This window comes from Macaca mulatta, chromosome 9 (assembly GCF_049350105.2).
Source record: "Macaca mulatta isolate MMU2019108-1 chromosome 9, T2T-MMU8v2.0, whole genome shotgun sequence".
NCBI classification, from domain to species: Eukaryota; Metazoa; Chordata; class Mammalia; order Primates; family Cercopithecidae; genus Macaca; species Macaca mulatta.
In genome coordinates, this window is record NC_133414.1 from 113071047 (window position 1) to 113095797 (window position 24751).

Sequence of the window (24751 nt, forward strand, 5' to 3'; positions counted from 1 at the left end):
GAAGGGGCTCCCTCCTCTCCACATTCCCCCTGACCCCAAAGCCAGAGAAAGCCAGATGGCACCAGCTGCTCCAGATGTGCCTGCCCATATTGGGGGACAGGGCCGGGCCTGGGCTCGGTTCCCAGGTTCGAGCTCTGCAGCCTCTCTCCTGGAGGGAGGGGGCTGAAGTCAGACCAAAGGAAGAACTCAGAAATGTCTTGTTTATTTGTGTTTGTGACCAAGCAGCCTCTCCCTTCACCCAGGTTTATGGCCTCGTTTTCACTTGTATATTTTTCACACTGTAAATTTCTTGTACAAACCCAAAGAAAAAATAAAAAAAAATTTTTTTTGTTTAAAAATAATGTGAATGCGCTGGATAAAGAGTATAGGAACTTGTTTGACCCACACCCCCTCTATTTGCTGGCTATCCCCCGAGCTCTCTTGGGGAGAAAAGGTGATGGAGGAAGGACAAATCCAGTAGAATGTCTGAGGTCTTAATGGACCCCAACATGAAATGGTCTCTCAGGATTTCAGGGACTAGAAAAGCCTTTAATCCTTTTCCTTGCACAGAATGCTGCTTGGGGCTGAGGAATGGATACGTTGACCCCTTGAGGGCCCTGTCTGACAGCCTGTGTCCCTGGAGGCTTGGATGACTTACAAAGTAAGAGGCGGCGTGTGAGAAAGTGCCCACCAATCCCAAGGTCCAGACCTTGGGTTTCTTACCCCCTTTCCTGGCTTGGGAGATAGGGGAGTCGTGAGTGCGGGTGACACAGGCTGCCCACTAGCACCTTGTCCTTGGACACTAAGGCAGAGCCTTAGTGACAGCTGAGGAAGGAAGAAAGTGGAAAGATGTGAGCCACCAGTGTGGCACTGGGAGGAGGAAGGGTGGGCAGGCAGGAGCCGGAGAGTCCTGAGGAAGTTGGTAGAAGAGATCCTGGGGATAATGGGATGTTGGAGTCAGTGGGGGAATCTGAGGTTAGGGGAAGGGTCATGGGATGTGTGGGGAGGGTGTAGGCTTAGAATCAGGAGTCTGGAGGGCTGGGGAGGGGGCTGGGCTGGGAGTTGGCTGGAGGAGCCTGGCATCGGTGGGAGGAGTCTGGGGATTGGTGGGAGGTTCTAGGAGCTAGTGGGCAGGAACTGGAACAGCATCAAGGGGTTGGTGGGCAGGCGAGTGGTCAGCAGGAAGGCCCTCATCAGTAAGGGCTGATGAGTCAGAGAGTGAGGGCCGTGGGCTGGGCCTGGGGACCCTGACCACAAGCTCCATGGGCTCCCGGGCCTTGTTTCGATAAGCCCGACGGATAGTGTCTACTGCACGCTGGTGGGTCACCTGCTCCAGACTCTCTCCGTCCACTGCCACAAGCTCGAAACCAGCCTAGGATGGAATGAGAGAGTCACATCCCTCCCTCCCCATGTCACCCTGCACCAGCCCCCAACCTGAAGGCAGCATCTTCTCACCTCCACCCACGAGGACACTCCTCCCCCATCTGGGTGGAGGGGATGGACAATGAGACTTTTGTGCGTGGAGTCGTTGGGGGCAGGGTGGGGCACAGACAAGGGCTCTTTGTCCCTTGGGGCTCAGGCTCAGGCTAGCATGAGGGGACAGAGTTTTCCCTGGGCCTGCTCATCCTGCTCATCTGAACCCCCTCACCCCAAGCCTCCGCCCACAACCTGGGCTAAACATGTCTGGCTGGAAGCTGAGCATGGCCAGCCCATCTCCTGCCTGGTTTCAGCTGTGGGCTGTTAGGGTGGGCCTGGGCATGCTTCACCCACCTGCAGGGCCCCACTGAGGAAGGCGGCCCCCCCAGGGAAGATCTTCTCTATCTTCACCATGGGCTGCACCTTGGACTCAACGCCCCCAGAAATGCTGATGCCTAGTGATGGGGAGAAACACTGTGAGAGTGCAGCCGGACCCCAAAATGCAAGCTCCCTGGAGAAACCTAGAATCCCATCCCCAAACCCAAGGCCCCAACTTCTCTCACATCCCTACATTCTGTTACTACTCAAATCTCAATTCATTCCAAAATCCTCCAGAGCCTAGCCCCTCAAATCTAGACCCCACCCAGATACACCCCAATACCCCAGATTCCCTTTTATTTATTTTTTGAGACAGCCTTTTTTTTTTTTTTTTGGAGACGGAGTTTCGCTCTTGTTGCCCAGGCTGGAGTGCAATGGCACAGTCTCAGCTCACCGCAACCTCCACCTCCCAGGTTCAAGCGATTATCCTGCCTCAGCCTCCCGAGTAGCTGGGATTACAGGCATGTGCCACCATGCCCGGCTAATTTTGTACTTTTAGTAGAGACGGGGTTTCTCCATGTTGGTTAGGCTGGTCTGGAACTCCTGACCTCAGGTGATCCGCCCTCCTTGACCTCCCGAAGTGCTGGGATTACAGGTGTAAGCCACCGCGCCTGGCCAAGACAGAGTTTTACTCTGTCGCCCAGGCTGGAGTGCAGAGGCGCAATCTCAGTTGGGTTCAGGGCGACCTCTGCCTCCCGGGTTCAAGTGATTCTCCTGCTCAGCCTTCTGAGTAGCTGGGATTACAGGCGCCCACCACCACGCCCAGCTAATTCTTTTGTATTTTTAGTGGAAACGGGGTTTCACCATGTAGCCCAGGCTAGTCTTGAACTCCTGACCTCAAGTGATCCACCAGCCTCGGCCTCCCAAAGTGCTGGGATTACAGGCGTGAGCCACCGCGCCTGGCTCAATACCCCAGATTCTTTTCCTGGGCCCAGGCTTCCTAGTGTCCCCTGCCAGGCCCAGTCCCACCTGGACTCACCTAAGGACTGCTTCATCTTGGACAGTGTCACTGTCTTCAGCTCGCCACTGGGGGTCTTCATGGCTGCCTCCTCGGCCGTCCCCTCAGTTCCATTCTCCGAGGGCCCTTGCTTGGCCCCCACCTTGGCTGCCTCCCCATCCAGAGATCGTGGTAGAGGGGGCCTGGCCTTCCGAGGCTTGTGGTAGCGCCCATTGGCCATGCTGGGGGCAGGGGTAGGCGCAGGGGACGGGGAGCGTCTACCCGGAGACTTGCCTTGACCCCGGCTGCTGCGGCTGCGGCTGCGGCTGCGGCTGCGGCTCTGAGCCTGGCCCCGGACCTGGCCATGTGGAGGGTGCTCTCGGCTCAGGGGTTCTGTCAGCAGCCAGTTAGGCCGCGGGGGCCGGGGAGCCACAGGGGGTGGCTGGGGAGGGGGTGTGCAGGCACTTCGGCAGGGGGTGAAGGCATCTACTGGCACGTCTTGGAGAGGGGGGATCCCTTTATGAGGGTGGCGAGGGGCAGAGGCACTCGGGGAGACCTTGAGGCCCCCCAGCCGCTCCCTCAGCTCCCCATCATCTTCCTCTTCCGGGAAGCCGTTCACCGGCAGCAGGTAGAAGCCTCCGCGGCTGTCTGGGGAAGAGCGCCAAGGTCAGCTGCCCACTCCTCCCCTCCCAGCTTGGACCACCTCTCCAGGACCCAGGCCTTGCTTTGGTTTGTGTGGGGCCTGTGAGAGCCAGGCCCGAGTTTGTTCAGGAACCAGTGCAGTGCGGCCCACCCATGAGGTAGGCGGACAAACATGTTCTATTAGACTCGCTTTTTTTTTTTTTTTTTTTTTTTTTTTTTTTTTGAGATGGAATCGCACTCTGTCGCCCAGGCTGGAGTGCGGTGGCGCAATTTTGGCTCACTGCAACCTCCACCTCCCAGGTTCAAGCGATTCTGCTGCCTCAGTCTCCCCGAGTAGCTGGGATTACAGGCGTGCGCCATCAAGCCCAGCTCATTTTTGTATTTTTAGTAGAGATGGGGTTTCGCCATGTTGGCCAGGTTGGTCTCTACCCCTGACCTCAAGCGATCCACCCGCCTCAGCCTCCCAAAGTGCTGGGATTACAGGCATGAGCCACCGCTTCCGGCCTAGAATTGCATTTTAATACTTCCTGTTGGAATCATTACAATTCTATTTTAATGTATCTAAGAAAAAAGACGACTAGCACATCAAATGTAATTTCTCAGAGATTACTGCATAGAATGAGACTAGATTTTAAAAGTGAGCAGGTTTCAAACCAACTATTAAGTAAATAATAGTACAGGTGGTGACCAGCGGATGTGATAAAATGGCTCTGGTGGACAAGAGCTTTCCTTCAGGGGACTGCAATGTGCCTGGAAGCCACAACTGCCTCCCCGTGGGGAAAGAAGTAGAAGGCCCATCCTCCTTTCCCTAATCTCCCCAGGGTTGTGCCCCTCCCTGGGCTCTGGGATCTGACTGACCAGGCACGGGGGTGATAAGGTGACGCTTGGGCGGTGTGTCCTGCCGGGCTGGTCTCAAAGCAGGAGGCCGGACTGGTTGGAAAGATGAACAGGTCAGAGGCAAGGCACCCCGCCAGGCTCCCAGAGGGACACAGCTCAAGGGGCTCGGCAATCTCTGCAGCCCTCTCCACCACAGGGTCCCATCCCCATCCCCATCCCCAGCAGGGCTGGGACCCAGAAGTCCCGCCTCCCACTGCTGACCTGCTCTGCTCTTGAGGGCCTCAAAAGCCTCCAGCTCCACAGGCATCACCATGCTGTCAAAGCGGCCCAGGTCTGTGGGGGCCACCACACTCCTGGGAGAGGGTGAGAGACAGCAGGGGTGGGAGGGGCAGGCAGGGTGTCAGTTCTAGAGGTGCCAGGATGCCCTTCAGCCCCTGGGAGGTTGGGGGTGGTACCAGGGATCCCCTTCCTGCCCCCAAGCCCTCTCTGCAACCTCCTCCCACCTGATGTCCCGCAGCAGCAGCAGCTTCTCGGGCCTGTCCAGGATGGCCAGCAGGGGCCTCACCAGGTCCTCCACACCTCCCTCATGCACATACTGCAGATAGAGGCACCACAGGTCAGACAGCAGTGGGGACTTCCAGAGCTGGGTGAGGGGGACACCAGGGCATGCAGGTGTTTCTTCTACGCATGTAGGGACCTATCCAGCCCTGCATGCCTTGGGAAAGGTTTACTCCACCCCCAGCTGCTGCAGGGTGGTCTGATCTTGGTGATAGGGTGGAAGCCTGCAGTAATAACAGACCTGCAATAAATAGCAACAGCATTGATAACAGCTTTGGGACAGACACTTTTCTAAGCCTTTTACATACCATCTCTCAGCAACCACCCTGAGAAATGGCATTCATTATTCCTGTTTTACAGATGCTGAAACTGAGGCTCAGAGAGAAGGCCTTCACTCAAAGCCATACACATAAGGAAATGGGAAGAGGGACTGGAACCCGGGAAGTCTAACTCTTGCTTGCTCTGGTGTGGGAAAAGGATGTGCAGGGAGTCAAGGAAATGGGAAGAGGGACTGGAACCCGGGAAGTCTAACTCTTGCTTGCTCTGGTGTGGGAAAAGGATGTGCAGGGAGTGGACTCTCCTCCCCACCCCCACATCCCAGGCAGAAGGAAGGAATTCGAGCCAAACTCTAGGCTGTGCGCCTGGCTGTCCCAGCATGTGTCTGCACACAGACCTACAAATTAGGCTTTGTTTGGGGCTGGAATGGGAGCCTTGGGGAAGGGGCGGCTCTGCAGAAAGCCTCTCCGGTCAGTTCCTGGGGCGGGATGGGGGGCGGGGTGGAACCCCTTCTGCCTGGCACTGCCCGGATGCCACACCCCACTGACTCTGAAGACCTGAACACTGGGAGCCATCCCACTTGGACAGCACACCGACCCCTTGTGGCGAGAGGGAGACTGAGTCAGTGACACGCATGCATAGAACACTTTGTATGGGCACAAGCACAGAGACAGAGCATGCCCTGGTGGTCAGAGTGAGTCATTCATAAATATCTGGAAATAAATACAATACAAACGATGTGTGTGGCCCCAAACCACACACAGTTACAGCGACTCACACATATCAACAATACATTCCCTTTTGTCTGGAGAGACACATATGGTGCAGAACCAGCCCCACATGTGCACACGCTTTAAGTCTATGGACTTGGATTCGTTACCCACTAAGTACCAGACCCTGTACTGGGCAGTAGGGGCACAATGATCCTGTCTCAGATCTTCAGAAACTGGGTCTAGTGGGAGCGAGGGGCAGATGAGTCACATACCCCAGTGAACTACAAGCCAGGGGCAATGGAGCACAGGGAGTCTCAGAGGAAGGTGGGAGGATCCCCGTGGGCTTCATGGAGGTGGTGGTATTTTGACTGACTCTTAGAAGATAGATGTAGGGAACAGCACAAAAGTTGGGAAGAAAGTGTTGCAAAGGTGGTGTGGAAAAATGAGTAGATAGTGGTTTAAACGTGGCCGTGGGGTCCATGAAGAGCCTCCCTGCAGGGCTGCTGCACAGGTTGTGACTATGTAAGTAGCGTCCCTGAGGTTGTGCAGGTTGTAACCTGTATAAACGTATGCGGCAGCCATGGGAAAGTGGAGGTTGGTGGGTTAGGGAGTCGAATCGAGGAGGACCTCGAATGTGAGAGCAGGAAACTTGTACTTTATTCTGCCAAAGACAGTGGGTCACCAGGTGACTTGGGGAATGTACAGCGATCAGAGAAGGGTTTCCTTTCCTTCCCTCCCTCCCTCCCTCTATCTCTCTCTTTCTTTCTCTCTTTTTCTCCTTCTTTAGAGACAGATTTTCGCTCTTATTCCCAGGTTGGAGTGCAATGGCGCGATCTCAGCTCACTGCAACCTCCATCTCCCAGGTTCAAGCAATTCTGCTGCTTCAGCCTCCTGAGTAGCTGGGATTACAGGCACCTGCCACCATGCCCAGCTTTTTTTTTTTTTTTTTTTTTTTTTTTTTGTATTTTTAGTAGAGATGGGGTTTCACCATGTTGGACAGACTGGTCTCGAACTCCTGACCTCAGGTGATCTGCTCGCCTTGGCCTCCCAAATTGCTGGGATTATAGGCATGAGCCACAGCACCTAGCCAATCAGAGACGGGTTTCTGATTCTTGGTCTGGCAGCTGTAGAGAGATGGCTCACATGGGGAGAGAGGGGAAGCCTGGGGTTCAGGGCTACATGCCCCAGTCACCAGGAGAACTTTGCTCATCACTCCAGCCAGGGCTTCATTGCTGAGGGTCTGATCTCTTGGTGTGGGGGGCTTGGGTCAGGTTTGGGTGGTGGTTGAGCTCGGCAGGTGGTATGGGAGCACAGTAGGAGGTTCGGGCAAAGAAGGGAGGGATGAGGGAAAAGGAGCCGCCAAAGAGACAGACCCAGAGTCTCACCTCATGGACAGAGCCTGCATTGCCCTACTTAGCGCTGGGAGCTGAGGGTGACACTTTCTGAGTTTAGCCCAAAGCCCTTTAGCTTCCCCCCAGCACACACCCCTATCTGCAGCTCTGCTGCAAACCGGGCCTTGGTAACAGGATGCATAAATGACCATGTCTCAGTCTCCAGGTGACAATGCATGGACACACACACACACACACACACGCTAGCCAGACACATGCTTGCTCACATGCACACACACACACACAATTGTGCAGTCATATCAACACAAACCAGGTACCCCACAGACACGCCAGTGCACACAGCACACAGACATACAACACAGCCCCACTCTGAGCAAGGTGAAGGGTGAGGGAATCCACAAACAATTTACCAAGACGTCCCAGCTCGACCTCACACACAGTGTGCAGACTCCTCACAAGGAGCCCAGCGTACACACCCAGGTCTTCCTGAGACAGGGACAGAAAAGGACCTGCCAGTCCTGGAGGGAGTGAGCTGTGCCCCACAGCCTCCCCAGCAGGTGGGCCCCAGAGACTCCTTCAAATCTGACTCTCTCCCCACCCTGGGGCCCTCTGGCTCTTTTTGAAGTGGAAGAGAATAGAGAACAACGGTTTAGGTGTTGGGGGGCAGAGGTTGAGGTCTGGTGTGTAGGGGAGGCAAAGGATTACTTACTTGGGCAACAGGGGAAAGGACCTGGCATGAGGCCAGGTGTGCTGGGTGACCCAGGAGCAGAGGGTGGCATGCAGGGAAGGATGGAGGCTCAGAGAGGGCAGAGACAGGTGACTGCAGGGACTCACTTTCCCCACTCGGGAAAAGTGTCCTCTCCTCTTCTCAGCTTAAATACCACCTCCTCTGGGAGCGCCTCCCAGCCCACACCATCTAATATGTGTCTCCTGGTTTACCCTCTCATGTTCTTTTTCTTCACAGCTCTTCCTGTGACTCATCACCATGGGTGTTTTGGTTCTAGTGATTGTCTAGCTCTTCTTCCTGTGAGCTGGCAGATGTGTGTGTGTGTGTGAGACAGGGGTGACTTCTGATTTTACTGACCACTAGCCTCCTGGCATCAAGCCCAGACACTGGTCAGTGGACAGTGGCCTGAGTGAATGATAGGCTGGGTGACCGAAGGACCGTGTGCCAAGGCTGCAGGCAGGATGGAGGCTTACCCGGGAGCAGTGGCGGGTGACAGCCAGCACCTCATCATCAGTCAGCAGCCTTTGGGCCAGGTCCTGAATGAGGGGCCGCCGGCTCTCCCAGGCCTGAACCTGCTCATCCACATTGGGCAGCTGGCTGCAGGGACTCCTGGACCTGGCAGACAGCAGGGCCCGGCCCCTCTCCCGGTCTGCAGGGCAGGAGCCAAAGGGCGTGATAAGGAGCCAGGAGTCATCAGGGGAGGGGAGAGGGGCTTCCCTCAGCAGGGTTGGGCCCCGTAACTGGCCAGCTGAGAGCCCAGGTGCCTGGGGCAGAATCCTAGCCTAGCCTATATGCTCCCACTGTGGTTGCCCACAGCAACCTGCCCACCAATGCAGCACAAACCCCAGCCCCTCAGCCCCAACGTGGACCCCTATACCAGTCTGTTTCTTAATGGGGTCTTAGCCCAGTGCCCCCAGGGCCCCCTGAACATGCACCATCATAGTAGTCTGTTCCCCACTGGAGCCCCAGCACAGGCTCCCTCATCACCCCCAAATATATCTTTGGGAGTCCCAACACGAGCTCCTAAAATGCACACCAATATCTGTCTGCCACCCTATCTTTCCTAGTAAGCTTAGTCCAATTCTTTTAGCTGCCCCCAATACGTACTAGTCTAGTTGCCTGATCCCCCATGCTTGACCCTGACTGAGTTTAGTCCAAAGCCACTTAGCTGGCCCCCAGCATGCACCCTCATCTGCCACTCTACTGTAAACCAGGCCTTGGTAAAGGGATGCATGAATTACCGCGTCTCAGTCTCCAGGTGACAAACTTCTGCACCGGGCCCACGCCCCCTGCTATGAAGAAGAAAGAGGCTCAGCTGCAGGTCTTGGCCCCCAGTCTGAAAATGGGGGTCAGGAGGGCTCAGGACAAGCTGGAATGGAAAATTCAGACTGGAAGTAGGTGTAATGGGGAGGCAAGAGGCTTGGCCCTGAGGGACTTGAAGGCAATGCTCAGGCTATGGACTTCCTTCATAGGCAATGGGGAGTCAGGACGGTTTTGGATCAAGAGAGGGTGCAGTCTGAGCTCTGCTTATGCAAATTCACTTGGAAGCAAATGTATGAAGGGAAGAACCTCAGGGACAGAGCTCAGAGAAGTACCCACCTTCAGGGGACGGAGGGAAAAAGAGGAGCCTTGGAAGGAGATAGAGGAGTAGCCAGAGAGGTGGGAGGAGAACCAGCAGAGGGCAGGGCCTTGGGAGCTGTGGGAAGAGAGATGGAGAGGGGCCAGGCAGCCCTAATTGGAAGGGATTATGTCTCCCATGGTACAATCACCTTGAGACCCCAGAACTTCCCACCCCAGGGCGAAGCAGGGTCCAGCTCCTCATCCTCTGGTTTTGTTGATCCGACATCCACCCCCCTCTTCTGAAAACAGCACCCTGATTTTCTCCTGGGGACCCACCCCGCTCTGTTCTTAGCCCATGTACTCCAGGGTGGGTATATGACCCAGGCTGGCTACCAAAAGCACTTTCTCTCCCACATCATAGCGATTTATTCTGCATGGCACAGGATCTCAGCTGGGCCAGGGACAGCCTACCCTGGGACTTCAGCTGCAACTATTTAAGGAGAAGCACTTTCTCCTGGGGTTGCTATGCAATAGAGGCCATCTTACCCCCAAGTCGGCAAAGCCCACAACAGTGAAGCCAACTCACGGGAGAGATGGAGCGGGGAGATGGAGGGGGACAGATGTCTGATGATGTTGCTCAGATGTTTAGACCCAGCTTAAATCAGTAGCTGAACCAAGATGTGCTTTATTTTTCTTTTACTTTTTTTTTTCTTTAGAGATGGGGGTCTTGCTATGTTGCCCAGGCTCGTCTTAAACTCCTGGGCTCAAGTGATCTTGCTGCTTCAGCTTCCAGAGTAGTTGGGATTGGCCAGGTGCGTTAGCTCATGCCTGTAGTCCTAGCACTTTGGGAGGCTGAGGCGGGTAGATAGCTTGAGTCCAGGAGTTTGAGACTAGCCTGGGCAACATGGTGAAACCCCCATCTCTGCAAAAAAATACAAAAAAAAAATTAGCTGGGCATGGTGATGCACACCTGTCATACCAGCACTTTGGGAGGCTGAGGTGGAAGGATCGCTTGAGTGCGGGAGGTGGAGGTTGCAGTGAGCCGAGATCACGCCACTGCACTCCAGCCTGGGAGACAGAGCAAGACCCTGCCTCAAAAAAACAAAACAAAATAGTTGGGATTACAGGCGTGTGCCACTAAGCCTAGAAGAAATGCTTTCTAAAGCTAGTGTGAGTTGAGTTTCTGTCACGTGCAACTCCAAGAGTCTTAACTCATCCACCCTTGGTCTAGTCTCTGAAACTCACCAGAGGGATGAGAGGGCCTCTTGTGAGTATCCTTTGGCAGACCCTGACATGGGTACAGCCTGGGCGAGGCCCTTCTACCTGGGCTCTGATCTAGAAATGGCTTTGCTCAAGGATGCTTCTAGAACTGAATTGAGCAAACAGAACTCTGACCAGGGGAGGTGAAGCCAAATGCCCTAGGAAAAGTGTGCTCTACCGCTGCCACCACCAAGAGCACAGGGATCTGATCAGAGCTCTCCCACATCCTTGCTGTGCTATGATTCATCAGTTTTCCTTTCTATAAAATGGGGAGATGAGGCAGTATAACAATGACCACTACATTTTCTGAGCACCTTCTGTATGCCAGACAACGTACTAAATGATTCACATACACTAATTCACTTGCTCCCCACTACTCTTAAAGAAATAGGTATTACTGGCTGGGTGTGGTGGCTCATGCCTATAATCCCAGCACTTTGGGAGGCTGAGGCAGGTGGATCACACGAGGTCTGGAGTTTGAGACCAGCCAGCCTGACCAACATGGTGAAACGCCCTCTCTACTAAAAATACAAAATTAGCCGGGCATGGTGGCACATGCCTGTAATCCCAGCTACTTGGGAGGCTGAGGCAGGAGAATCACTTGAACCTGGGAGGGGGAGGTTGCAGTGAGCTGAGATTGTGCCATTACACTCCAGCCTGGGCAACAAGAGCAAAACTCCATTTCAAAAGGTAATAATAATAATAATAAAAGAAAGAAAGAAAAATAAGTAAGTATTATTACCCCCATTTTACTCATGAGAAAGCTCAGGCTCTCAGGAGCTGAGTGGGGACTCAGCTGGTAAAAGGCGGAGTGGGATCTCAACTCAGAACTGCTGGATGCCGAAGCTAGTGGACTTGACCTTGTCTTCCTGTTTGATCAACCCACTACTTACCTTTCTCTATGTCCAGGTGAGGGCAAGCTTTGGCCGGGATCCCGCTGTCCAGTGTCCAGGCCTCTCTGCGCCCATCCCCTGCTAGCCTCCCCTGACGCCCTCCCTTGAAGAAGAGGTTCATCAGCGTCTTGGAGCGCTGCAGGGCACCCTTCTCCCCAGGGGACCCTGACTTCTCCTTCTTCCGCTGCTTCTTCTCCTCTGCAGACAGGAGGGAGCAACCGGGGTGCTGGAGGGATGGGCAGAAGGGAAGGACGAGGGGCAGGGGTGTGGAGAGGGGCAGAGAGAAGGGAGAGGAGAGGGCAGACAGGATCTGCAGCTGTGCGGGGGTGGGAGTGCGGTTCCTCTTCCGACTTTCTGACCCTTTCCCCCACCGCACAGCTGTGGCTATGTAAGGAATCTCCATTGAGGCCCAGTTGGAGAAGGGCACACATGCGTGCATGTGAGTGTGAGCGACTGTGTGTGTAAACAGGCCTGGGAACTCCAGGATCCAGGGGCTGGGGTAAGGGCTGGTTCGGGGAACAGGCGCAGAGACTAAGGGTGAGTATGGGGTCCAGGACTAATTTAAAGTGGAGCCCACAGCAGGGTCTGAGCAGCCTGGAGCTTGGGTTGGGCAGGGGCTGCGTCAAGGCCTGGGGCAAAGGGAGGGTTGAGCCCAGGACAGGGTGTGAGGCAGGTTGTGGACCAGAGGCTGTGGAGGGAGCAGCAGCCACCCATCCCCTACGTACCCCACAAGGTCAGGTGGCTCTGGGAGCGCGTAATAGGGGGCCGGGGTCGGCTGAGGGCCAGTAGCAAGGCCGTCTTGGGGGACTCAGAGAGGGCAGAGTCAAGGCGGCGGCCGTGGTGGGGGCTGTCCGAGCGGATGGCGGTGTCCCTGAGGATGACTGTGGGCCGCACGCTGCACCAGGTCTCCACCCGGCCCCCGGCATCAGGCTCCGTCTGCATGGCTGTGTCGGCCCGCCCCCAGCCTGGGCCGCGGCCGCCGGGCTCCTCCGGCCCCAAGCAGTCGTCCAGGCGGTCCGAGGGCAGGGAGCCTGAGCTGTAGGGGGCGCTGGAGGCGCACGAAGAGACGCTGGAGCTGCTCTCAGAGGCCGGGGACAGCTGCTGCAGCACCCCGTTGCTCACTGTAGGGAGTAGGGAAGCCAGGGGTCAGCGGGCTTGCTTCAGGGCCCTACTGGACTTGCATACCACTCTTGGGCTTAGGGTTGGAGGAGGCAAGGTCAGGCAGCAGCCTGGGTTAGAACCGCAGTGGTGTGGAACCCGCTGCTCCGAAATGCTGCCACTGACCTAAGGCATGTCACTTCTCGAATCACCTACTGGGACTCCAGACCCTAGGAGAGCCTGCATTTTATCCGCAGATTCTCAGAGGGGAGCCCAGAAATAGCTCTAGACTGTGTGAAGGGTTTTGGTCTTCTTCTTTCTTCTTCTTTCTTTCTTCTTCTTCTTTCTTCTTTCTTCTTTCTTCTCCCTTCTCCCTCCTCCCTCCTCCTTCCTCCTCCTTCCTTCTTCCTTCTTTTGTTGTTTTTGAGACAGAGTCTCATTCTATGGCCCTGACTGGAGTGCAGTGGCATGATCTTGGCTCACTGCAACCTCTACTTCCTGGGTTCAAGCGACTCTTGTGCCTCAGCTTCCCAAGTAGCTGGTATTACAGGTGTGCACAACCACAACCAGCTAATTTTTGTATTTTTAGTAGAGATGGGGTTTCATCATGTTGGCCAGGCTGGTCTCGAACACCTGACCTCAGATGATCCACCCACCTCAGCCTCCCAAAGTTTTGGGATTATAGGCATAAGCCACCATGCTGGACTTTCTTTTTTTCTTTTCTCTTCTTTTTTTTTTTTTTTTTTGAGACAGTCTCTCACCGTGTTGCCCAGGCTGGAGTGTAGCTCCTCGGCTTACCACAGCCTCAAACTCCTGGGCTCAGGCAATCTTTCCACCTCAGCCTCACAAGCAGCACAGACCACAGGCCCTCACCACTACTCCAGTTAAATTTAAAATTATTATTATTATTATTTTGAGATGGAGTTTCACTTTGTTGCCCAGGCCGGACTGCAATGGCACGATCTCTGCTCACTGCAACATCTGCCTCCTGGGTTCAAGCAATTCTCCTGCCTCAGCCTACCGAGTAGATGGGATTACAGGCATGGGCCACCATGCCCGGCTAATTTTGTATTTTTAGTAGAGACGAGGCTTCTCCATGTTGGTCAGGCTGGTCTCGAAGTCGTCACCTCAGGTGATCTGCCTATCTCAGCCTCCCAAAGTGCTGGGATTACAGGCGTGAGCCACCATGGCCGGCTTAAATTATTATTTGTAAAGAAGAGGTCTCCCTATATGGCCCAGACTGGTCTTGAACTCCTGTGCTCAAGCGATTCTCCCACCTCAGCCTCCCAAAGTGCTGGGATTACAGATGTGAGCCACCGAGCCTGGCCCTTTTCTTCTTCAGAGGTCCGGGTCCCACCCTCAGGCCTCCACCCTTTCCCTCCAACCTTGGAGATCTGAGCCACTTACGTCGGTCCAGCCAGCAGTACTCAGAAACCATCTCTTTGTAGGCAGGGTACCGGCCGGTCTCCTGGGGAGGGGATGGTGGGCACAGGAGGGAAGGGGGAGCAGTGAGGATGGAGAGTGAGAATGGGGCGGGGGTGACACGATGGGAGTAAACGTTCAACTTCATTTCTGTCCTCCAAATTCATCATGCTCTGGCCATACAGGTCACTTTCTTTCTGAACAGGCCAAGTTCCTTTGTACCTCAGGGCCTTTGCACCTGCTGTTCACTCTGCCTGGAGGCCACCCTGACCCCAAGATACAGGGGCCTTCCTGAATTACTCCATTCCATCTCTCTATTAATTTCCTTAGAGCATTTGTCAACATCTGCAAGCATCTAGTTTATTGATCTGTCTCCCTCCAGTAGCAGAGAACTTATCTGTCCTGTTCACTGTTGCAGCCCCAGTTCCTGGCACCGTTGCCGGCACATAGCGGGTACCCAAAAATATTGTTGAATGAATGAGGGGCAGAGTGGGAGTGAGGAGAGATGTTTGGGCTAATCTGAGAGGAAGGAAAAGGAAAAATTGGATGGAGGAGAGGTAGAAATGGGTGGGGGAGGGCAGCAGAGGAGGCACCCAATGAAGGTTTCACTCCAAGTGAAGGCTTGGGGAAACAGAATGGTAGAGCAGAGGCCAGGGCTGAACACCAGGGGAGAGTGAGGTGGCATCTCCTCCAGGAGCCGGAATGAGAAGACCTGATCCTCAGACAAGTGTGAGACCCACATGAATAATGAATCGAGCCACCTCCTGTGAAATCCAACCTCTGGCCCCAGCCCAGCCCTCCTTGCTCTATGCCCTGGGGATGCCCACCACCCAGGTCCTGCCCAAAGCCACAGCCGCCACCCCTCCCTTCTGGGCAAGACATTTGTTCCTTTCAACCCTAGGCCTCCACCCTTCATAAGAAAGGGGCACCACTCAAGCACTGTGGGGAGAAGGACTGGAACCAGGCCCAGCCACTGACCAGCTGAGTAAGTGACCTGTTTGTGAGTTGCTGTGCCTCTCTGAACCTCAGTTTCTTCTTCTTCAAAATAGGGATGAGAACAATGCCTGTCTACCTTCTAGTGGCTGTGGGAACGTCATAAATTGCCAAGCATAATGAAGAAGTAGGGTGGCCTGGGAAGCCCCTCCTCTAGCCTCGCTTCTCCCTGCCCCCACAGTTCTGCCCACCTTGATGGTCAGCATGATGTGCGTTTGGCCCTTCAGCACCTCCACGGCCTGGCTGTGGCTGATGTCGTCAAACCTGACACCGTTGGCCGCCAGGACCTTGTCCCCCACCTTGATGCCGTTCTCCTCGGCCAGCCCACCATGGTCCACTCTGAAGCCAGACAGGCATCAGTCTGATAGGCCCCTGGCCTGCCCTCCCTCACCCCGCTCCAGACCCCCTTCTTTTGGACACAAGACTATACCAGTCAAGCTCCTTGACCCTCCTACTGGGGCCTCCCTTCCCCTCCCAGGCCCTCACTGAGACAGGTGGTTGGCCAGGCCTCACTTGCTGACCATCCCCACATCCCAGCCTAGGCCCTACTCCATGCCCCATTCTCAGTTCTACCCCAAGACACTTCCTGCCTCAGCCCTCACTTGGACACGTAGATGCCCAAGCCAAACTCCTTGCCCCCACGGATGTTGAAGCCCAGGCAGAAGTCGTCAGAGGTTGTGTATAGGTGGACGATGCGCCGGACACCATCTTCTGAGCTGGTGTCGGACGGTGTCGAACCGCACTTCTCCACTACCAGGCGCCGATTCACCACATCCACCCTGGACAACAGCAGGGGGCCCTCAGGCGGGGTCCTCCATCCGCTGCCACCCACCACCCTCCCAGCAGCTCTGACAACTGCAGGGAAAGTGGGGGTTGCCTTTGGGGGACTCCCCAGGCCTGAGACCTGCAGTGGGACATAGGTTCATTAGCTGGGAAAGCAGCCTAAATCGCCTCTTTTTATTGAGTAGCTGCAATGTGCCAGGACCATTCCTTTTTTTTTTTTTTTTTGAGACAGGGTCTTGCTCTGTCCACCCAGGCTGGAGTACCATGGTGTGATCACGGCTCACTGCAGCCTCAACCTCCTGGGCTCAAGCAGTCCTTCCACCTCAGCTCAGCCTCTTGAATGGCTGGGATTACAGGCACATGCCCACCATGCCCAGTTTTTTTGTTTTGTTTTGTTTTAGACGGAGCTTCACTCTTGTTGCCCAGGCTAGAGTGCAATGGTGTGATCTTGGCTCACCACATCCTCCACCTCTGGGTTCAAGCGATTCTCCTGCCTCAGCCTCCCGAGTAGCTGGGATTATAGGCATGCTCCACCATGCCTGGCTAATTTTTTATTTTTGGTAGAGACAGGGTTTCTCCATGTTGGTCAGGCTGGTCTTGAACTCCCAACCTCAGGTGACCCACCCGCTTCAGCCTCCCAAAGTGCTGGGATTACAGGCTTGAGCCACTGTACCTGGCTTTTTTTTTTTTTTTTTTTTTTAAGAGAAGGGGTCTTGCTATGTTGCCCAGGCTAGATCCCAGTTCTAATCCTTACAGCACCCCTGTGGGGAGGTGGTGTTTTGCCCCCGGGTTTCACAGCAGGAGCAGCAGCAATGTGGCAGCAGGACCACTGGGATCTGAGAGAGCAGAGCCATTGGAGGAGGGCAAGGGAGAGATGTGGTCTCTCCTTATTTTGGGGTAAGGCCTTTGGATCCCCTGCATTTCCTGAGCCTGTGAGCAGGAGGAGCAGAAACCTCCCCCCTCAGTGGGTTTTGCATGGTGGTAGGGCTGGGGTGGGCTGGGGCAAGGCCAGGGCTAGGAGGAGGGAGTTGCTGCTCACCACGTGGTCTTCTCCTTGGAGAACTTGATGCCTGGCACGCGGCCCATACGCCGCACCATCATGTGCAGGTGGCTGCTGCCCGTCAGCACCTTCACAGCGCTACCCATGGTGATGCTCTCCAGGCTTAGCCCGTTCACTTCCGTGATCTTGTCCCCCACGCACAGGCCAGCCCGCTCTGCACCACAGGATGGGAGTGGCTGGCATGGGGCACTCGGGAGAAGAGTCCCCAGGGTGGGGGCTGAGCCTCCCCCATCAAATGGAGCTCCTTCGGGTTCAACTGATCTCCTCAGTCAGAGTGGGGATTGTCAGAGCAGGGGCTGAGTGTTCCCAGTGCCTAGGGATCTGTCCCTTAAACCATTCTGCCCTGAGGGTGAGCCCTGTCCCCCCGTCAGTCAGGCCTTCCAGAGTTGGGGACTCTTCCTTCTGTCCCTGACAGCAGCATCCCCTGCAATTCACTGAGGTTAGAGTCACATCCTAAGCCTGGACTTCAACCTGGGGGTTCCGCTTACCTGCACTGCTGCCTTCCTCCACTTTGCTGACGAAGATGCCCAGGCCATGCTCTGAGCCCCCACGCACGCTGAAGCCCAGCCTCCCTGCTGGACTCTTCTCCACCCGGACTGAATGGATGATGTCACTTTCATCACTGTTGGCTGTGGGGACAGGGATTTAGGGATGCCCCCATGTTCATTGTGGGCACTGAGGGCCCCTGGGTTCCCCAACTTGGGGCCTGCAAAGGCTGGGTTGCTGGGCACAGTCACACAGGCATATAGGGGCCTAAATGCAGTGGGGCAGGTCAGCCCATTTCTAAGGCCCCTCTGGGTGATTTTTATTTTATTTTATTTTAAAGTAACAGGGTCTTGCTCTGTCATCCAGGCTGGAGTGCAGTGGTGTGATCATTGGCTCCCTGCAGCCACAAACTCCTGGGCTCAAGTAATCCTCCTGCCCCAGCCTTCCAAGTAGCTAGGACTACAGGCACACACCACTGTGCCTGGGTTATTTTTAAATTTTTTGTAGAGGCAGGGTCTCACTTTGTTGCCCAGACTGGCCTCAAACCCCTGGCCTCAAGCAATTCTCCCACCTTGGCTTACCAAAGTGCTGGGATTACAGGTGTGAGCCACATGTCCTGTCCCCTCTGACTGATTTTGAGGCCATGGGCCGGGAGGGTGTAGAAGAAGGTGAGATCAGCGGGACAGGACTCTATGCTAAAGACACTATTCTCTAGCTGGGTGTAGTGGTGTATGCCTGTGGTCCCAGCTACGCGGAAGGCTGAGGCAGGAGCCCAGGAGGTCAAGGCTGCTGTGACCTGTGTTCACACCACTGCACTCCAGCCTGGGTGACAGAGCGAGACCCTGTCTCAAAAAAAAAAAAAAGAAAGAAAAGAAAAAGAAAAAGATGCTGTTCTCCTTCCTTCCTAGTGTGTGTGTATGTGTGTATGTGTGTGTGTGTGTGTGTGTGTGTGTGTGTGTGTGTGTGTGTGTGTGTGTGTGTATCAATGCTTTCTGAGCTTCACATGCCCATGGGCCTGGGGGAAGCCAAATTAATAAACAATTCTGTTACTCCGAGAGTCCGATGGACAGACAAGAATGTTCAAGATTCTGTTCTATGGGGCACAGTTGAGGGTGTCTGGCCTCATCAGCTTGCAGCATAAATTAGTATATTAGCTCTATCTTCAAATGCTTGTAGAGCTACCCAGTGGAAGGCATTAGATGTTTTCATCTGTGTAAACAGAACCTGCCCGCAGTACTCTTGCTCACATAGTGGAATTAGACAGAGGCAGATTTTGTCAGGAAAAACTTTCTAAAACATTCAGCTATTGGAAATAGAATGGGTTTTCTTTCTTTTTTTCCTTCGAGACAAAGTCTTGCTCTTGCCCAGGCTAGAGTGCAGTGATGCGATTTCAGTTCACTGCAACCTCGGCCTCCCAGGTTTAAGTGATTCTCCTGCCTCAGCCTCCCAAGTAGCTGAGATTACAGACATGTGCCACCCACGCCCGGCTAATTTTTGTATTTTTAGTAGAGATGGGGTTTCACCATGTTGGCCAGGCTGGTCTCGAACTCCTGACCTCATGATTCACCTGCCCTGGCCTCCCAAAGTGCTGGGATTACAGGAGTGAGCCACTGCCCCAGCCTTGAAATGGAAGGGATTTTCTAAGACAGATAGTAAGCTTCCCATCTTTGGAGGCATGCAAGCTGAGACCCAGCAAATCTCTGGGATGTTATGGAATCCCTGAGCGCCCTTCCATCTCTTAGACTCTGTGATTCTAAGAGGAGTCAGGGTTCTAGGAACTACTTGGCTACATGCGGAAAGAAACCCCAAGCCACACCACACTGCAATATGTATGTGCCCAAGGCGGTCCTCTCCATCACGCTGGGGAAAGTAGAGGGGGAAGGGGGTTCCTAAAGGCTGAACCCGTCAGGTAAGGATTCTTTCTTTTTTTTTTTTTTTTTGAGATGGAGTTTCACTTCTTCTCCCAGGCTGGAGTGCAATGGCTCAATCTTGGCTCACTGCAACCTCCGCCTCCTGGGTTCAAGCGATTCTCCTGCCTCAGCCTCCCCAGTAGCTGGTATTACTGGCATGTGCCACTATGCCAGGCTAAATTTTGTATTTTTAGTAGAGACAGGGTTTCACCATGTTAGCCAGGCTGGTCTTGAACTCCTAACCTCAAGTGATCTGCCTGCCTCGGCCTCCCAAAGTGCTGGGATTACAGGCATGAGCCAAGGCACCCGGGGCAGTAAGGTTTCTGTAAGGACTCTGATGGGTGGGATTTTGATGGGTAAGGGGAAAGGGAGTGGCACTGATGAGGGGGAAGGAGCCAGGGATGCTCAGCTGTGGGCCCTTAGGAGGCCTTCCAGTTACAGAAAAGCAAGAAGGCTGGAGGGGTAAGTTGGGTCCCAGGTGAGAAGCTGAGATTTCTTCGTGGGTAAGGGTTACTCTAGAGGTGTTTGACAGGGAGAAATCACACACACACAGACACACACACGCACACACACTCTTCAATTTGATCTAAGAGAAGTCAGGTTACAGGGCACAGCCAGGGCAGCTCGGAAAGAAATCCCCAAGGGCAGCTTGTGGGGAGGGGTGGTGCAGGACAGATGTGGGGGGCCAGGGCTTTCCCAGCTGATTAGATTACACAGATCTCAGGCCACTTACAGCCTTAGCCAAGGAGCCTTTTGCTCCCTTGCTCCCAACCCTCTCTCCTCAGGGCCTCACTGGGGCCCCCCTAGGGCCCTGGGTCAGGGAATGTGAAATCTGAGGTTTTCCAGGAGTCTGGGCCCTGCAAGGATGGAAACTTCTCTACCTCCACTGCCCCAGCCTCTCCTCCAGATGCTCCACTGCAGCCCCGGCACTATCCTTGCTTCTGCTCTTGCCCCCTTCAGCTATTCTTTATACAGTACCCAGAGTCAGCTTTTACATTAGATCATGTCTTTTCCCTGATTAAAAACTTCAACACCTGTTCCTGCTTCTAGAACTCCAGTCTCCTCACCATGCCTTATAAGGCCCTGCCTGGGCTTCCCTCTGCCCACCCCTCCGCCCTCCCTTCCACCCTCCCTCCCTCACTGAGCTCTGGCCACCCTGATCTTCCTGTTCCTCGTGGAGGTCAAGCCCTTCCAGTGTCCCCACTGCCTGCAGTGCTCCTGCCCAGGCCTTTAGAAGGTCAGCTCCTCTTCCTCATTTCCCTCCTGGGTCAGACACCACTTTCTCGGAGAAGGCTTCCTGGAGTATCCTACCCCTCCTCCCAGTGATTCCCTCTTGTAGGGCTTCTCAAAGCGTTGTGCTGTATCAGCAGCATCAGTGTCATCTGACAACTTGCTAAAAACAGGAATTCTTTCGCTTTACCACAGACCCACTGGACCAGAAGCTCTGGGACTGAGTCCTGCAATCTATCCCTGAATGAGCCTTCCCGGCAATTCTGAGGCATCTGAGGTTTGAGAAGCACCATTCTATCATATCATCAGATGATCACCTTCTGACTCTTCTCATCCTTTGCCATTGTTTGCTTATTTGTCTTATTTATCTGTCTCTTTTGACTGGACTGTAAGCTCAATCATGGTGGGGACTTTGTAATTCTCTTGTAGTATATCTCCAATATGTTGGACAGCACTTGGTATTTGATAAGTATTTTTTTGAATAAGTGAAAGAGTAAATGGATGAATGGATGGACAAACTAGGAGAGTGAGGAGAAATGCATTAAGGGTAATGCTTTCCTGGATTAAAGGTAATTCATTTTCTCTGGGACCAGTTGAGTTTAAGGAGCTGGTGGGGTCTCATGGGGCTGATGTAGGTGGCAATGTCCCTCTTCCCATTGTTTATTCCTTATCAGCTACTTTACTCCCGGGGAGTGATCTACATAATAATATGGGGCAGGGTTCCAGGCTGCGGGGACTTGGAAGATGTCTGCGCTCAGGCAGAGGGGAGAATTCTGAACTCAGAGGGTCCCAGCCCAGTCAGAGGAGAAGCCAAGTGGTCAGAGCAACTCCCCAGTCCCTCACTTGCTAGGAGATCCTGCTTCCTTGGCTGCACAGTGGCACTTGCATGAGGCAGAGGGAGAAAGCAATCATGAAACCCTGGAAGAGGATCTTTAGAGGGATGGTATAGGCCCGGCACAGTGGCTCAGGCTTATAATCCCAGCACTTTGGGAGGCTGAGGTCAGAAGATCACTTGAGCCTAGGAGTTCAAGACCAGCCTGGGCAACATGGTGAAACTCTGTCTCTACAAAAAGTAAAATAAAATAAAATTAGCCAGGCTTGGTGTTGCATGCCTATAGTTCTGGCTTCTCAGGAGGCTGAGGCTGGAGGATCACTTGAGCCCAGAAGTTCAAGGCTGCAGTGAGCTATGATCACACCACTGCACTGCACTTCAGTTTGGGCAGGTGACAGAGCAAGACCTTTTCCCTCTAAAAAAAACAAAAAAAACAAAAAGACAGTATAAACAGCCCTTGCATCATACATGGGCAAAGGGAAGGGGGGAGAGGGAGAGAGAGAGAGAGACAGTATTCGAGGGAGTATAGCATAGTTCTTTTCATAGAATGGGACTAATAAAGACTGCTGTGGTGCCTGCTTCCCTTTTCCCCAATGTCTCTTAACTCCCCTGGAGACTTCTGCTCCCTGAACAGAATGACCTCGGTGACCCTCAGCAGTGCCCTGTTGCTCACCAGAGGGTGAGGCACAGACTGGTGTATGACAGTGGTGAGCGTGCCAAGCCACCGGTGGAGGAAAGCCTGCTCCCTGAGCAACATGCCCACCCCTGTTTCGGTGGCCTAGGGAGGGGAACAGAGATGCCCCGCTGGGTCAGAGCGGGAGGAACAGGGCCGCTGGATCAGAGCGGGAGGAACAGGGCCTGAAGAGTCTAGTCTGGGATCCAGCCAGGGCAGCTCTGCTGGCCAAGAAAGAGGAGAGGAGCTGGAGATATTTATCTGGTCCTGCCCACAGAAAGCCCACACTCAGGGGGCCTGGCTCCGCCCCTGGCATTCAAGGTCCTGTCTTGCTCACCAGCTCTTAGTCGCCTCACATCTGTCACTGCAGCCAGGCTGGCTCCTAAGTGCCCACCCACCATGCTCCATGCTTTTCATTTCCAGCTTTTGTTGGTGATAGCTCACCCCTGCCACCAGCTGTTCTTGTTGCTCTGTCCTGCTACACTGTAGTTTTCTGGAAGGTGAAGAGGGAGCCTGATTTCTCTCTGGGTCCCTTGTAACACCTCCCCAGGGCTGGTATAGAATTGGTGCTCCATGAAGCGGCATTAAGCAACTACATAAGCTTAGGTCTCCCCTTCCCTGATGGAGCTCCCTCTCCACCCTCAACCCTCCTCTTCTGAACATTTGCTGTGCTGCCTTCATTCCCCTCCTTCAGCACTGAAGCCCTGAATTCTGTCTACCCACTTGGGCACTGACTCCTCGCAGCCCAGCACAGAGCTTGTCACACAATGTACTGGTTGATGGAGGATGTCCTCCTTTATCCTGCCCCATCCCCCAGAAGTACACACAATGGATCTGGAGAAGGGCAGAGCCCATGGGAGAAAGAGGCCAGTTCAATCCCCTGCCTTGTCCACCTGGGGCTAGCATACCACACGCATGCCTTTCCCTGCTGCCATGGCCTTCTCTCCCTCCTCTGACCCTTCTACCACCCTGGACCCCTGCAGGATTGGCCTGGAGAAGAAGCAGGTGAGGAAGAGTGTATGGGTTCCCAGGCTGCCTGCCACCTCCCTGTGACTCCAATCTCTTGAATTCCCCCACTCATACAGGCTCTGCCTCCTCCTGCTGAGTTCCCACTGTCCCCTACCCCCACCCTCCCCAACCCAGGCTGGTGGCTGGGTCCCACCCCCACCTTCGATGGGTGAGTTGATGAGGATGACGCGTCCCATGGGCGATGAGGCTCGGATTCCGCGGGGGGGCCCGCTCAGCAGCCGTTGCTGCTTCCTTAGCAGGTATCGCGTTGCGGTGGAGCCTGAGTCGCTGCCTAGGTGGCCTCGGGAGGAGAGGGAGCTCAGAGAGCCGGAGCTTAGGTCTCCTAGGCCCAGTGGGTCGAAGCCCACTGCGAAACCCTGCGCCATGGCGGCTGGGCTAGGGCGGCACCCTACAGGTCCAGAAGGAATCTGCTAGCTCTGGAGAGGCCAGCCCCGCGTGCTTCGAGCTCCATGAGCCTCTCTGCGGGGATGGGGTCTCAGTAACGTGAAGGCCCTTGCTTGTGATGCCTCTCAGCAGTGTGAGCTCCAGGCCTGGGCAGGGAGAGCAGGGATGAGGGAGGGGTGTAAATGTTTCCCCTGCTGCCCTCCAAAACTTCCACCCCTCCCTGCTGGTTTAAGCATCCTGCCCTCCCATGCCTTAGGCCCCCCTCCTGTCTCACCCCAGACCAGAGAACTGCCCCATCCAGGCACCATCGTGGACTCTCGCTGACTTTATACAAGACAGGTGGGAACCTTTCACCCCTCATTGCTGCTGGCGGCTGAGTCATCTACTCCCGTCCTCAGTCCTCAGTAGAGGTTGAGAGTGGGGTTGGGATTACTAAGGGCGCTGGGGCTTAGAGCGGTGTGAGACAAAAGAGAGGTCGAGACAGCTCATGGCATCACCTCTCTCCTGCATATGCGGGTATGGGGGTGGTCCGGGATAGGGTGGGGGTGGCGTGGGGCGGGCTGGGCCTCGAGGACAGGGCTTCAGGACCTTAGACAGCTGAGGCCGAGGAAGCCCCCCAGACACCCGCGGACTCCAGGCTGCGGCTCCGGGTCTAAAGAGTCTGCACGAACCTCTCCCAAGCTTGCGGGGAGGATCCGCTGGAGAGGGGTCCCACGACATCCCGCGCAAAACCCAAGGCCAATTCCCTCAGAGAAGCTCTGGAACCCAGAATGAAGCACCCCAATATCAACTCGGCCATCCAGGTCCCCCACCCCTTTGTGCCTGGTCCCCCTCACCTGGTCGCTGCTGTGGCGCCGCCAGCCTTGTCAAACCACCCTCCCGCGAGAGCTACTGTGGCAGTCTGCAAACCCCACCCACGCTCCGCGGAGGCGGCGGGAATTGCGCTGGCCTGCACCGCCCTGGGCTCCCATTGGCTGGTAGGGCCGTCAGTCATTCTATTCCGACACCTCCCTTGCGCTCCAGGGACAGACTGGTGTTACCTGGTCCCGGGCAGCGGAGTTCTTTACCCACCCCAGTTCTGGTTCTGACGCCCTAGTTCATCCCGCAAATTTAGGACTTGGGTCTCGGCTTGTTCCCCTCCCGCTAGAAGCACCTCTTCTCTGAGCCAAGACAGCTACCTGGGCTCCTGGAATTGCCACCCCTCCGTGGGCACCCTTGAGGCCTCCGTGGGGGGACGTCACCGGGCAGAGCGGGACGTGAGCCTGCGTTTGCTGCAGGCGTGCTCTGTGTGGTGACTGGGTGAGTTGTGAGTATGTGTGTGGC

General features: G+C 54.9%; 1 protein-coding gene and 1 long non-coding RNA gene across 10 annotated transcripts; one reads left to right on the forward strand and one right to left on the reverse strand.

The window, feature by feature from the left end:
* Nucleotides 1–182: 182 nt before the first annotated feature.
* On the reverse strand, nt 183–24333 carry PDZD7 (PDZ domain containing 7). 9 transcript variants are annotated; one of them, XM_077947306.1, is made up of 18 exons: nt 24265–24333; nt 23184–23574; nt 17373–17513; nt 16864–17038; nt 15644–15820; nt 15233–15380; nt 14034–14094; nt 12254–12649; nt 11529–11726; nt 9057–9104; nt 8289–8464; nt 4693–4784; nt 4451–4542; nt 4211–4282; nt 2753–3358; nt 1750–1850; nt 1307–1351; nt 183–804 (listed from the first exon to the last, which is right to left on the reverse strand). In XM_077947306.1, the coding sequence occupies exons 2-18, from the start codon at nt 23407–23409 to the stop codon at nt 634–636; spliced, it is 2925 nt and encodes a 974-aa protein (XP_077803432.1). In that variant the 5' UTR covers nt 23410–23574; nt 24265–24333; the 3' UTR covers nt 183–633. The 9 variants fall into 9 exon arrangements, with proteins under 9 accessions (XP_077803432.1, XP_077803431.1, XP_077803429.1 ...); XM_077947305.1 differs by having other exon boundaries at nt 9057–9107; XM_077947303.1 differs by adding an exon at nt 9415–9546 and having other exon boundaries at nt 183–1351; nt 9057–9107.
* On the forward strand, nt 19286–22164 carry LOC144331279 (uncharacterized). The gene is made up of 2 exons (XR_013398317.1): nt 19286–19473; nt 21584–22164. It is a non-coding gene; the product is annotated as an uncharacterized LOC144331279 (long non-coding RNA).
* Nucleotides 24334–24751: the final 418 nt, after the last annotated feature.